Source organism: Copidosoma floridanum, unplaced genomic scaffold (genome assembly GCF_036245765.1).
Source record: "Copidosoma floridanum isolate Cflo_tuat_1 unplaced genomic scaffold, Cflo_Japanese_pri ptg000017l, whole genome shotgun sequence".
Taxonomy (NCBI): domain Eukaryota; kingdom Metazoa; phylum Arthropoda; class Insecta; order Hymenoptera; family Encyrtidae; genus Copidosoma; species Copidosoma floridanum.
In genome coordinates this window covers 3,920,213-3,933,754 of record NW_028321894.1, presented here as the reverse complement: position 1 = coordinate 3,933,754, position 13,542 = coordinate 3,920,213, and the positions used below count along the sequence as shown (strand labels likewise).

At 37.0% G+C, this 13,542-nt stretch overlaps 1 protein-coding gene across 1 annotated transcript in view; it reads left to right on the top strand.

Annotated features, from left to right (window-relative positions):
• Positions 1-13,542, top strand: part of LOC106644845 (uncharacterized) — a 2,208,360-nt gene that overhangs the window by 952,249 nt on the left and 1,242,569 nt on the right. Inside the window, exon 33 of the mRNA XM_089592443.1 lies at positions 12,475-12,696. Within this exon, the coding sequence (XP_089448569.1) occupies positions 12,475-12,696 (222 nt within the window). The remainder of the gene's footprint in view (positions 1-12,474; positions 12,697-13,542) is intronic.

Sequence of the window (13,542 nt, the reverse complement as noted above, 5' to 3'; positions counted from 1 at the left end):
CAGACTAAAGGGAAAATCAGCTGAGCATTTCGCACCTAGATTGGCTCTATTCAGCGTGGTTCAGGAATTTCTTCGGGAACTTTTAAACAGATATGGGAGTATAAATAATTCAGACAATTTAATGGCACAATTAAAGATAATCAGACAGCAAAATCGGAAATTGATGAAAGATTACAGCGGAAGGGTACAACAATTATAGAACAGGCTTACGATGCTGCACGATTCGAATCTAAGCTTACTGCCAACTCAAAAGCAGGTCCTAAAGGAAAGCGTGGAGGCAGAAGCAGTCAAACAATTTACATATGGGTTGCACCCAACATACAGGTGCAAAATCACAAGCTTAAATCCGAGAACTCTATGTGAAACAATTATAGAGGCATTAAAAATAGAGAGTGACCTTAGTCTACGGCACGCAATACCAGTAAGTGCACTGCCTGCATACAAAAAGGCAACAACCGAGCGAGGGCCACTAGTAAACCTAGCAAGTAAAGAAGATAACACAACAGAAACCACCAATGGGGCACAAGGGACGGAAGCAAACGTAAAACGCTGTATATATTGCGATGGCCGAACCGGGCATTGAGTCGAGGAATGCCGAAAATTACTAGCAGTAATCAATGACAGAAAAACTTTACGAGACAACGGAAAAGAGTTAAAAGGAAATTGCAATTATTGTAAGAGACCAAGACACTATGCTAGAGACTGTCGTTTACGTATGCAAGACATAGAGGAAGAGGAAAAACGGCGAAACGAGGGAAATAACCAACCCGTGAATAATACCCATACCAACAGAAATGCCTATGATTATAGGGGTAAAAATGATAACTTTAATAACAATAATCACAATAATTACAACAGGGGCTATAATAATGGCCCAGCGGAACAATATAACATGAATAATAATTACAATTATTGGAATAACACTTACAATAATAGAAATAACAACTACTATGACAGGAATAATTACAATAACAGGTATAATAGTTACAACCCTACAGGGAGTAATTATTAGACCAACTGTGGCTACAATGACCAGTAGAATAACAACAACAGGGAATTATTCAACCATTACGGGAACAACTATAAAAATCAAGACAGTAGGGACGGCTATAATAGGGACCAAATTAGGCAAAAGCCACCACAGGATAGGGACCCACAGCATCGAGAAAATAACGCATACGGCCCTGACAATAGGAGGGACGTACCGGCAGCTTTAAACTTTCAAGATGTTCGGCGTGCTCCTTAAACGTCGAGCATGAATTAAAAAAAGAGACGAAGAAAAGAGTGTCCAGCGAAGGAGAATGTGTGAGAAAGAGGCCGCAGAAAGCGGAGCAAGAACTATTGGAGGTAGAAACATACAACAGCCCAAGCAATGACGCAACGCGGGAAAGGGAAGAACGTGATAAAGCAAAACACGAAGATACTACTACACAGTGGGTAGGAAAACGCACAAGGAAAGGCAGAAGGGCCCGCAAAAAGAGTAATCAGATAAGGGCACCGGACACACACATAGAGAATAACGAACCCAAGCTTTTAGAGGGTGACGAAGAAATAGAGCAACTTCGTAAAATAACTATAAATTTAGCAAAAACAGGGCATAGGCCACCATCGGTCCAGTTACAAGGACCACAGTTAAAAAATGGAAAAGCGACTCTTTATGTTGATACAGGCGCAGATATTTCGATAATAAGGGAAAATTTTCTTATCACAGATATGCTGATAGACAGTAGGTATCGAGTAGCTATTATCGGCGTGACTCACGGAGCACGCAAAACATTAGGCACAGTACCGGCTCAATTGCACGGATTGGAGTGCACATTACATGTTGTCCCCCATAACTTTCCAATTGACGCGGAAGGAATCATAGGGTGAGGAACTTTCAAGAGATACCGGGGCCAGATAAGCGCCTCCGAGAATATGATTAAATTTGGTGATGTAGAGGTACCACTGTTAAAGCCGGAGTGCTTTAAAATACCTGCGAAATCGAGACAAATAATCTATGCGCAAATAAAAAACAGGAATGAATTAGAAAATGGTTGGATATCCTTCTTAAAGATGAAGGAAGGAATATTATTTGGAAATTTTATAACCAGAAATATAAATGGGAAAATAGTCGCAGAATGTACGCAGAAGTACGAAGAAATCTATCGAAAACACTTAAAAAACGTTGAAGGGGACAATGTCGAAAGCTTGGGGGAAGCAGTTTTAAGATTTTTTAATGAAGAAATAAGGAATGATGAAGAAGAAACGGAAAAAAATGTTAATTCTTTAAAAAAGAAGCGAAAGTGCTTGGTCACATCATAGGCAACGGACAGATAATGACTGACCCAAAGAAACTTGAGGCAGCTAGAAATTATCTTCAACCAACAAATGCAAAAAAGATAAAACAATTTCTAGGATTCGTAGGCTATTAGAGACGATTCATTAAAAATTATGCACGAATTGCCCAACCCCTATCAAATCTCTTAAAAACGGACACGAAATTTAAATGAGGCGATCAGCAGGAGCAGGCATTTAAAACTCTTGTGGATACATTGTGCAGCGGACCTGTACTCATCGCCCTGGATTTAGAAAAACCTTTTAACGTTACGACGGATGCATCGGATAACGCGATTAGAGCGCTTTTAAGTCAAGGAGAGATCGGAAAAGATAGACCATGCGAGTACGCGTCTCGCTGTCTTAAAGGGAGCGAACTCCGCTACCCGACGTACGACAAAGAACCTTTGGCAATCGTATTTGCAAAAGAGCAATTTAGACCATATCTATATGGACGCAAGTTTACGGTGGTCACAGACCACGAGCCGCTCAAACACTTTCACTCGTCAAAGAAACCAGACATTCGTTTCAACAGGCTTAAGGCTGAACTGAGAGGATATGAGTTTGAAGTTATATACCGTCCAGGCATAAATAGCAGACCACCCGACGCATTATCGCGGAACCCAATACTACAGGAGGGAGAAGAAAATCCTGAATGGCCACGCCAAGAGCCATGTCAACTGGCAGACGAACAAGAGAAAGAAGAACTGGCTTATAGCGATGGACCTTCGGCGCGCATCTTTAAGATACGGGTGACTTGTAATAAGAGCATTTAAGGGAACACAAAAAAAAAGAAAAATTACCTATGTGGATTCAGAAGATTCAGATGAAAAAGAACAAAAAAAGAAACAAAATTTCGGTGGGATGGATGGAAATATGCGCAATATAAGAACAGACGGCCAAGCCGACGGCGATGGAGACTCTGAATCCGAGGGAAAAGTGGAAATAAACGAAAAATTAAGCAAGATGGGGAAAACCGTAAAAAAACAAGGTTGCCCAAGAAGGAACATTATATTTAGCGATTTAAAAACGGAAACAGACACGGAAGCAACAGACGAAATTATTTTGCAAGGGCCAATAAACGACAAATTAGCCTATATGCAAAGGCAGGACCGAATGCAACAAGAAATAAAATCGACGAGCACACCAGCAATCGAGAAAAACGAAATTGGACTAAAAGAACGGAAAACTCGTAGGCGTCAATTAGACACACTTACGAGGAAGCAAGCACCATTCTCTATCACAGAACACAACGAAAGTCCGTCAGGAGATATTATAATTGCAAACTATGGGACATCAATAATAACAAATGATAATACAGAAAACCATAGTCCAAAACCTAATGATAGGGGTCGGCAGCTGATACAAGGAAGCCTAGCAGCCGAAACGGTGGAGAAAAAAAGAGGCAGAGAAGATGCAAGCAATATCCGAAAGCTGACGAAAACAGACGAAACAGCAAAAAAGACCAAGATCACGAAGAAAGGCGTTTTCGAAAGCAGGGAGGTCAAAGTGATGGAGAAAGCCGACCAAGCATGAAGCGAACTAAAAGAAAAAGAGAGCGAACAGGAGCTAGCACGGGACGAGCATACGATGAATAGCCCACTTACCGACGGCACCAACATATATAATAATACAGAACGTGTAAACGGCGCAATCCGACACGACACACACCTTTGCGACCTAATAGATGGCCTTGGTGATAGATTTTGGGTAAAAGTCCTAATTGACGTTAAAAAACGAGCGGTTAAAGGTAAACAAAGATTAAGAATAGACCTATGGAAAGATGAAAATAACAGAGGAGAAAAATAAGAAAGTTCAATGGACAGCAAAAACCAAAAAGGAAATGAGAACACAAAGATTAGGGACGATTCGCCACCAACAAATGAGTTAAGGGAAAATTTTGCAACATCGGTTAAAATGAGCGGAAAAGAAGATAGGGAAACTCGTAAATGTGGAGATTCTTGCGAAGAGCCAAAAGAGAGGCTTGCGTTAGTCGATGTACCCCGGGACGGAAGCTGTCTCTTTGATTGCCTCATACTATTATACGGATTGGAAATTTCACAGGACGGACTGAGAAAAACACTCCTTAGCTCGGAATGAATAAATAAATGTCAAGACCCAGAGGGCACGAAAAATATCTTAAAGGAGAGCCATGCGTTTGGGGACGGGGAATGCGCCTTCTTATTTTCTCAAATACATAAAGTAAACATATGCATCCACTTTCAATTATCAAGAGAAAGAACAATCTTTTAACATTTCATAGGGAAAAAAGGAGAAACATTTCAACACATATGCCTCGAAAATGATCATTATCAGGCTTTGATAGAATACGATGGAGGCAGCCATCTCACAACAGACCACGAAGAAAAGAGTGAAAAGGTCTCAGCTGGCAGCGAAGATTTAAACGATGCTAGAGTCAGCACTAGTGAGCAGGGCAATAGCGAAGAAGGACACAAAACAGGAGATAGTGATAAAAGACATATGAGCAACGGGGAGAGCTCCAATGATGGGTCAGGAAAAAGAGAGAGATAGACGAGCAGTGAAAATTTCGCACAAAAAGAGGGAGAAAGCGCAACAGAGAAGGAGCACGAGGACAGGGATACACCACCACCCGACCCTCCACCACCACCTGATTCCGATAGCACATCGACAATAGCCTCGGAAAACGAAGGAGAGAGCAGGGGACTTAACCAAACTCTAGTTAAAGAAAACGAAAGCGATCGAAAGAAAGGGAGTGATCTCAAGAACTCCAACAAGCTAGATAAATATAGAGTATGCAGAACCTGACGACCACGTGATAAGACATTATGGGTCCTAGGCGATGAATCAAACCCCTCTCCATTTCAAAAAGTAAAGAAAGTAAAAGATCACCCCTTTAGATACCTAGACAATCTAGCCTTCTGTACAGTCATGAAAAACGTCCTGGATACAGAAACAATTGACGCGCTCTACAAGCGGGGATACATTGATCCAATAATGATGAATCACGGAGTAAGGGCGGTTAGAAATGCCATGCTTTCTAGAAAAAGGAAAGTATCGGTCATGTGCATAAACATAAAAAAACACTTCGATGACAGGGCGTTACGGACAGACATCAAGATATGCTTAAAATCACTCCAGGGATTAGTGAAAAGCAATAGTCTAAAAAACATTGGAATAATAAGGGACCTCGCGATTGTAGACATAAACCAATGGATGTATTTGATTGAGCAGCTAGAGAAAATTTTCAAGAAAATGATTGTTATAATTACTCTGTACACAAACACGCTTGTTGTGCCACCAATAGATCAACGATCCCAAGTTATTAAAGAGTACCATGAGTCAACGGTGGGAGGACATAGAGCGATCAAGAAAACTTATGATAGAATAGCAAAGAATTCTTACTGGAGAAACATGAGACCCAAAGTTAGGCAATTTGTGGCGGGATGTGAATCGTGCCAAACGAAAAAACTGGTAAGAGTTAAAAACCAAACAGCCGATGCTTATTATTGACACACCAAGCAGACCATTTGAGAAAATTTAAATAGATTTTTATGGACCAATAAATAAGCCTTCAGACCATGGTAATACGCATATATTGTCAATCCAGGACTGGCTGACAAAATACATAGTATTAGCGCCAGTACAGCGAGCAATGGCGCAAAAGACGGTTAAAGCTCTCTTAAACTACTTCATGGCATATTTTGGAGCCCCAGAAAAATTATTATCAGACAGAAGAACACACTTTATAAACAGAACAATGGAAGAGTTCGCAAGATTGTTCAAAATCAATAAAATCGGCAGCACAGCATTCCGCCGACAGAGTAATGGAGCAATAAAAAGGATGCACCATGTGCTATGCGAGTATTTTAAGGCGTCCGTCGACAAAAACGAAAAATGGGATGAATTCATACCTTTAGGCATGCTCGCATATAATACATCCGAGAATGACAGCACGGGGTACACTTCGTACGAGTTACACTTTGGACAGAGAGCACGTATCCCCTCGAGCTTTAAACGGGTAGAAACAGATAAAACGTATAGCAAATACTTTGAGCAAATCACGGATACCCTCACACAAATGCGAACAATAGCAGCGCTGAAACAGGTACAAAGCAAGCATAGATCTAAATATTACTAGGACAGGAAACTAAACACCAAATTTTTTATGGAAGGAGAAATGGCGTACATATTTAAAGAGCCGTCGAAAGGGAAATATGATTGCCAGTACGGAGGCCCATACGAAATAACAGGGATTAATTATAAAAGTCATGATGTAAAGTTGCGGAGGAATGATGGAGTAAGAGTGGTGCATGTCGACAAAATCAAGAAAGCATGCGTCTTAAAAATTCAACACGAGGATAAAAAAGAGAGCGTCTGAATCAAAGAGATATGTAGCGAGAAAAAGAGGGAGTAAAGAAAGCCAAGCGGACTCATTAGTAAGCGTGACTCACGCAGTCACTGAAGCCCATACGCACGTTTAACACATGAACATAGCTTCAGGGTCGGGACTCAAGCGATGCAGGCTCACGTGGGTACCTACAGGCAAATGCACAATTTAAGGGTTGGGGCATCAGCATGTATAAAATAGTTAGTGAAAACCCATGGTCGAAATAATTAGGGTTCGCCAAAATTTTCGCGGTACCCGGACGCGCCGCAAACTAGATATTCACATACGTTAGACTTAGATTTGCAAAAAAAAATAAACAACTATAATGGAAAGGTACGCATTAACAAAGCATTGATAATAATAATTAATTGTAATTCGATGTAACGTAAATGAAAAAAGCAAAGCGAATGAGAAGCGCGTGTGGCACTCTCTAGTAAGTAGACGTACTCAATAGGAGTAGAATTAACTCACAGGCTAAATGTACAAATTATGGATGGTAAAGACAAATAAAAAGTAAAAAACAGACGTGTAAGCTTACATATACTTGTAAGTTTAAATAATTTTATTCTTTATTACCTGATTGACTTCGTTATTGTAAAAAAAAAAAGAATATATATAAAAAAATAAAAAATTTTGCAATCATTGTTAGGTAGAGAGGAGCATAAAGAAATGATGAAAAAGAAATAAAACAATTTCAGGAACAATAAAACTGTTATTTTTAAAGGCCTACGAGCCCACGTCAAGTATGGGAGATTAAACCTCCTCTTCTTACTTCCTGCTATCGTTTTCCATTAGATACAATCCCACTCCTACCATCATGATATACTGATAACCACAACACCTAAAACGCCACACATAATCGTAACGGGATATAGAATTGACTTCCATTTGTAAACTAACGAATAGCCCGTTCGTCAAACTGTCCACCTTAAAGTTAGCATAATTTTGCAAAAACTACATGGACCAGTACTTAATCGTTCATGTAAGGGAGACTAAAAATAATGTACCCAGATCACCGCTCGACGATCGAGAGGAATAATCAACAACACCCAGTGTGCGGCAGTGTTTCTGAGAACTTGGCCATTGAAAGACAACATTACTAGGCCACCCTCATTCAAACAGGGTCGTCGATATTGGAGAGAAGGCATACGAATACCAAGAGCTAAGCGTGCCGGCCGACGTGTGCTGCAGAGGTGGGGGGAGCGACTGCGGCGGCAGCGGCTCTCCGAGCGCAGCTCGGCGACAAGAGAGCAAATGGCTTTAAATCATTCATTCTTGTTAAAATATCATTTTCTCAGCTTCCTCTGCACGTAAAAAAATCTTTTTGAAATCGATTTGGAGTAGCTTGACGATATATTATCGATGATTATTACTATTTGTCTGGACGATTAAGATTTTCGTCTTTATCAGTTAGTTAATGCAAAACAAATATAATGCACTAAAAAAATGCCGTTAAATACCGTTTTTAAACATTATTATTCAAAGTTATGTAAAAATTTCGAAGCACTGTTTCCCTCGTCTTTGTACTATAATTTAGGAAAATAATTCTTAAACCTTTTTGAAATAGGGCAAGCTGCGTGCTCTCTCATCAACGGTTTTCAACCACGTAGGAGCTTTTGCGTTTACTTGGTCCAAATAAGAATCACGTCACACAATTCGTGTCCTCTCGTTTAGTGCTATACATTGTTTTGCTTCGAAATAAATAAGTGTGCGCACAGTGAAAAATCATAATTTTATGGATTGAATAGCATGTGAGTTTTGTAAGCTATACACATTTTTTCAACAACAATACTTTTATTACGTCCATAGACTTTATTATGTAAATCCTTCAAACACGTAAATATTGTGTAGCATATAATATTATCATCATTACATTATTTTAGATGTAACTAAAAAAAATTTTTTAATTAATGTTAAACATAAGCTTTAAATTTAAGACGAAAACCTAAATCGTCCATACAAATAGTAATAACCATCGATAACATATCGTCAAGCTACCTCAAATCAATTTTAAAAGGATCTTTGTACGTGCAGAGGAAGCTGAGAAAATAATGTTTTAACGAGAACAAATGATTTAAAACCACTTGCTCTCTTGTCGCCAAGCTGCGCTCAGAGAGCCGCCGCCACCGCAGTCGCTCCCCCCACCTCTGCAGCACACGTCGGCCGGTGCGCTCGGCTCTCGCACGGTCAACTTCAACAATTGTTATTTTATACTATTTGATGCGCTGCAGGTATAATATATTTTTTTATTGAAAATACAAGTATTGAACTTAAATCCCTTCAAACGTGACCGCTGCAGAAAGAGAATATACGGACAGACAGAGAGAACGAAGAGAAGACTCGGGCAGACAGGGAGAACGAAGAGAACACTTGGAGAGACGGACATAAAGAACAAAGAGAAGAAGCGGATTAGATAAACACTTAAGTCAGAGATCAGCCAATTAATCGGGAACACACACGCGTCTTTGCCTTATAAATAAGTATCTTAAATAAAAGTCTTTAAGGTCCCAAGTTTTTGATCGTTCTCGCGAAGCACCTCCTTACCTCTCGGTTTTCCAACGTTACAAAAGAGTTAAATATAGTGGAAACAGTAATTCAAATATTGATAATCTTACTACAGACCAAATAAACTTGCCAAAAAAAAATGTGTCTCTTTATAATAATACGCCCGTGTTAAAGACACTTGACGAACGCAGACTTTTATTGAAAGAAAGTTACTTTTACAGCAGCACTGTCAAAGCCCATATTTTTGATGAAGAATACGAACATGCTTCAAATATTTGGAATACTTCCAACATACTGAGGCTTTGACAGTGTTTTGACTGTTATTTGAAAATATTTGTATTGCTACTCGTTAAAATATTTAAGAACTTCTGAAATAACTGTTTTAAGGCATATTTATTGGATCTAGATCATTATAGCTCAACGCCTGCCCTATCGCTCAAATTTTTCTAAAATAAAGGAGAGAAATAAGTTAATTGACTTAGAATAACAGAAACAATCCGCAAATATGTACAAGAGTTGATTTGATTTATACATGTATAAACGTAAGTATAAAGAGACGATAAATAGAAGAACGTCAATGCCATCTATTAGTATTTTTTTTTAAACGGACCCTTCATAGATTCTGCATAAGTTTAATTAGCGGTATCGTATCTCACATTCATAGGTATTGAATAAGCACGTCGTGACTCAGTCTGCTGGTCGTAGGTTGGCATGTAGGAGACCACGGTTCAATTTCCAGCCAGTTTGACTTTCTTAGGCAAGTGCCTCCGTCAACTGTAACAAATGCTTTTCCACCACGCAATGCTCCCCTAGAAACAGATAAGCAACCTTCTCGAAATGAAACTGCCAATATTCTTTACCCCCCTTCCAGTAATGAAGAGGCCACCCATCCTTTTACCCTTGCTTATCATTAGTGCTTAGTACCCCTAGTAGTGCTGTTTATAAGAGCCAGACGTAAAATACTGAAACACAAAAAAAAGTACCAAACAAAAGACATTATGTACTGATATGTAAATAATCACAACAAAGTCAGCACGCCTGTGTTTTCCTCAAAGGTGGAGTGTAAAAAAAAGATAAAAAAGTTGTGCATTTTTATTTATTTTTTTTTTTTAACCTTACCTATAATTGTATTTTCTTGCTTTTCTAATGGTGGGCATCAAAAAACAGTAGAATAAGACGTTTGAAAAAAAGATTTGAAGAGGATGGATTGTTAACGTACCCATAAAAATAAGTTTATCATGAAGAAAAATTTTAATCTCATGTAATTCAATATACCATCAAGACCTTTTACCTTACAAGCTGCTGTTTTTCGAAAAATTTTGCTTACAATCACATTAAATTTATTGTTGTTAAGACAAAAACCCATAAGCCAAATGAAAAATTGATCAAAGTTATTACACATTGAAGTTGATGTACGGACGAAAATAAAAATAATAATGTTGGGGGTGTGAGGGGTCCATAAAGGTCAGTAACTCATATTGACCCTATAATAAAGTATACTCACAATACTTTTCCTTATTTTTGTGGGACTCTGTAGGGTGAATTACCGTATTTGTAACCTTTTATAACATATTTTTTCAAAACAATCTTAGATTTTTGTGGTGGGCTGTGAGGGGGTTCTTATAGTGGGGGCACAGTAGTGTCAGAGGGTTTGATGAATTTTTTGTAAGAAAAAAATCGTGGAGAAATGTTGAGAACTCTCTCTTATTTTATGAGGAGGTGTGGAGGAGCTAATGGAAGTGTGAAAAGTGTCAAAAAATACAAGACTTGTAATGTTTTTAGAAAACAATCTATGTTTTAAAGAGGGAAGTACTGACAATACAGGGGAGACACTAAGATCAAAAGAGGGATCTAGAGGAGTGAATGGCATGCTGAATTAAACATTTTTTGTTAGGTTAAACTTATAGATAAATATAAAGAACTCTCCCTTGTTGAATGGGGGCTGTTGGTTGCTACAAGGAGACCATAGAGATGTGAGGGGATGTTTGGACTGATCCACCAAAAAAACTATAAAATATCTAAAAATATACTAGCAGGGGTCTGCCCTCAACGTGTTTAGCGAGCTAACGATCTGTCAATAAATTCTAATTCGTTACATAGACTTTAAACTAAGAGGAAAAATGTTTTTATTAGAAATAAAAAATTTATTTAACTTAAAAGCACGAATTGTACGATTAAAAATAATATCTACGTAAAAAAAATTAAAGATACCTTTTAATGTTTTTTAAGTATAGTTATTACGAAAAAACCAGGGTCAGTTAGTCTGTTGTGTAAAAAAAAGGTTATAGTCAATAAGATTGAAAAATAATTATTTAACTACATAAACAAATTTCAGCATAGTACTAACCATATTCTGACATTAAATGTTGTTATTTATCGGCTTTACTTTTAAGATAACTTTTTTTGCACTAACATAAACATTTTAATTTTTTATGGGTACATATTAACAATAGATATTCTATTCAAATTAGTTTAACCTTTATTCTGAGAGAGGTAAGAAATTTATGTAATAAACATTACTATACCAACAAATAATTATTGACTTTTAATTGAAATATTTAATTTTTTCTTTCATGGACTCTATTATAATGCCCTTCAACTGCATATTTTTTTAAAAACTATTCTCCCTTATCTTAACAAAATTGATTATTTTTTGGGTTATATATGACTAAATGTGATAAAAAATGTATTTCTCTTGTTAATTTTTAGTTATAGATACTACAACGAAAAATTGAATAACATGTATGCTGTCTTGCGTAGCGTACGGAATAGTTTTTTTTTTATTATAACTACACTACATTACAAAAATTTATCGATAAATTTTCTTTAACGAGTTTTTAATTTTTTTTTAGTTAATAAAACGTATGGGAAATATTGAAATTCAAGGAAGTTATTGACCTGAAATCATTAAACAAATAGCTATAATTAAAAATTTTTTTCGGGTAATGTTATGCAGTATAAGAAAACAATTTCAGTAATCCAACTGATTGTAGAAAGCACCCCTATATTGGTAGTGTAACTATTTTAAGTATAAATATTAGATACATAAATGCTTTCTATCCGTTCTTATACTTAAATTTACGTTGCTGTGCAAATTTTGCTTAAATGATACTGTTGCCAGTAATAGTTTACCACAGAAGAAAAGATTGATTTTTAAGGTGAGAATAAAATGACTAACCTCTTTCCTCCACCACAGCAGGTTCATTTAGCTTAAGACCTTGTCAATTTTATAACATATACAAAATTTGTAATTTAATTGCAAACAGGAAAAAAATTTGTTTTAGATGGAATTACAAAATATTGAAAAAAACGTTGGAACTGATAGCTGGATCTGTCAAGAAGCTTGTCAACTTTTAAAATCAACTAACGTCGTAAGCTTGAGCTCTAATCACTCTTGCGACAATATACCAGACTGTTTTTTTTGTGAATCAGTTATAGTATGGCACCAACTGTCACTTCAGCTTCTTTCCTTTATTACTCCAAGAGAACTTGTTAATCCACCAGATGTGAGTTTTTCCTTGTTATGAATTTCAAAAAATGATCATAATTTTGTGTTACTTACAACATATTATTCTAGAGATTAGGACAATTATATTTATAAGACATTAATATTAACAGATACAATGATATTATACACAAGAAAAAAATTAAGGACGTTTTTTCTACAGCTCTTTGTAAAGGATGACGTGGTGAATTAAGTTTTAATTATACAAAGAAGGCTGCTGACATCTCTTTCGCTTTTTTTGCATACAAGAAATTGCATATTCTGTATTTCAATAGCTCAAGTAATACCTAATGATCAGCATAAACAAAAAGAACTTAGAGAGCAGTACTATCGGCAGTTTTTTATTTTAAATAATAATACAATGATTAAGCCCAAACAGTTATAAAAACAACAAGACCCTTATTTGATACAATCGAAAATGCAAAACAAAATGTGTGAAATAATTTTACGTCAGTAAAAACTTTTACAAATTCGCACCATAAGCAACAATTGACAATTTTTAAACAGGCAGTGACTTATGAGTAAAATGTGTATTAGTATAACGGTAAATACAAAAGTGGAAGCTTTTTACACATGCTTTATATAGATGCTCTTCGTAAATGTGTGTGCTGTATTCGCTGTGAGAACAAAGATCAGCAAGGCTCTTGTAGATTTTTTCTAAGACCTGAACGTGTCGTGAGCCAGTTTTTGTGCCATGACACATAAGGACTCAGCGACATAAATAATAATGGCAACTAACTGAAATCCTGTAGTACTGTGGACTTTTAATATATAAAAAATCGCGGAATGAAACATCCATACAAAAACTTCCAACCTATCTCAGCGCTGTGTATCATCAAGAAGCATG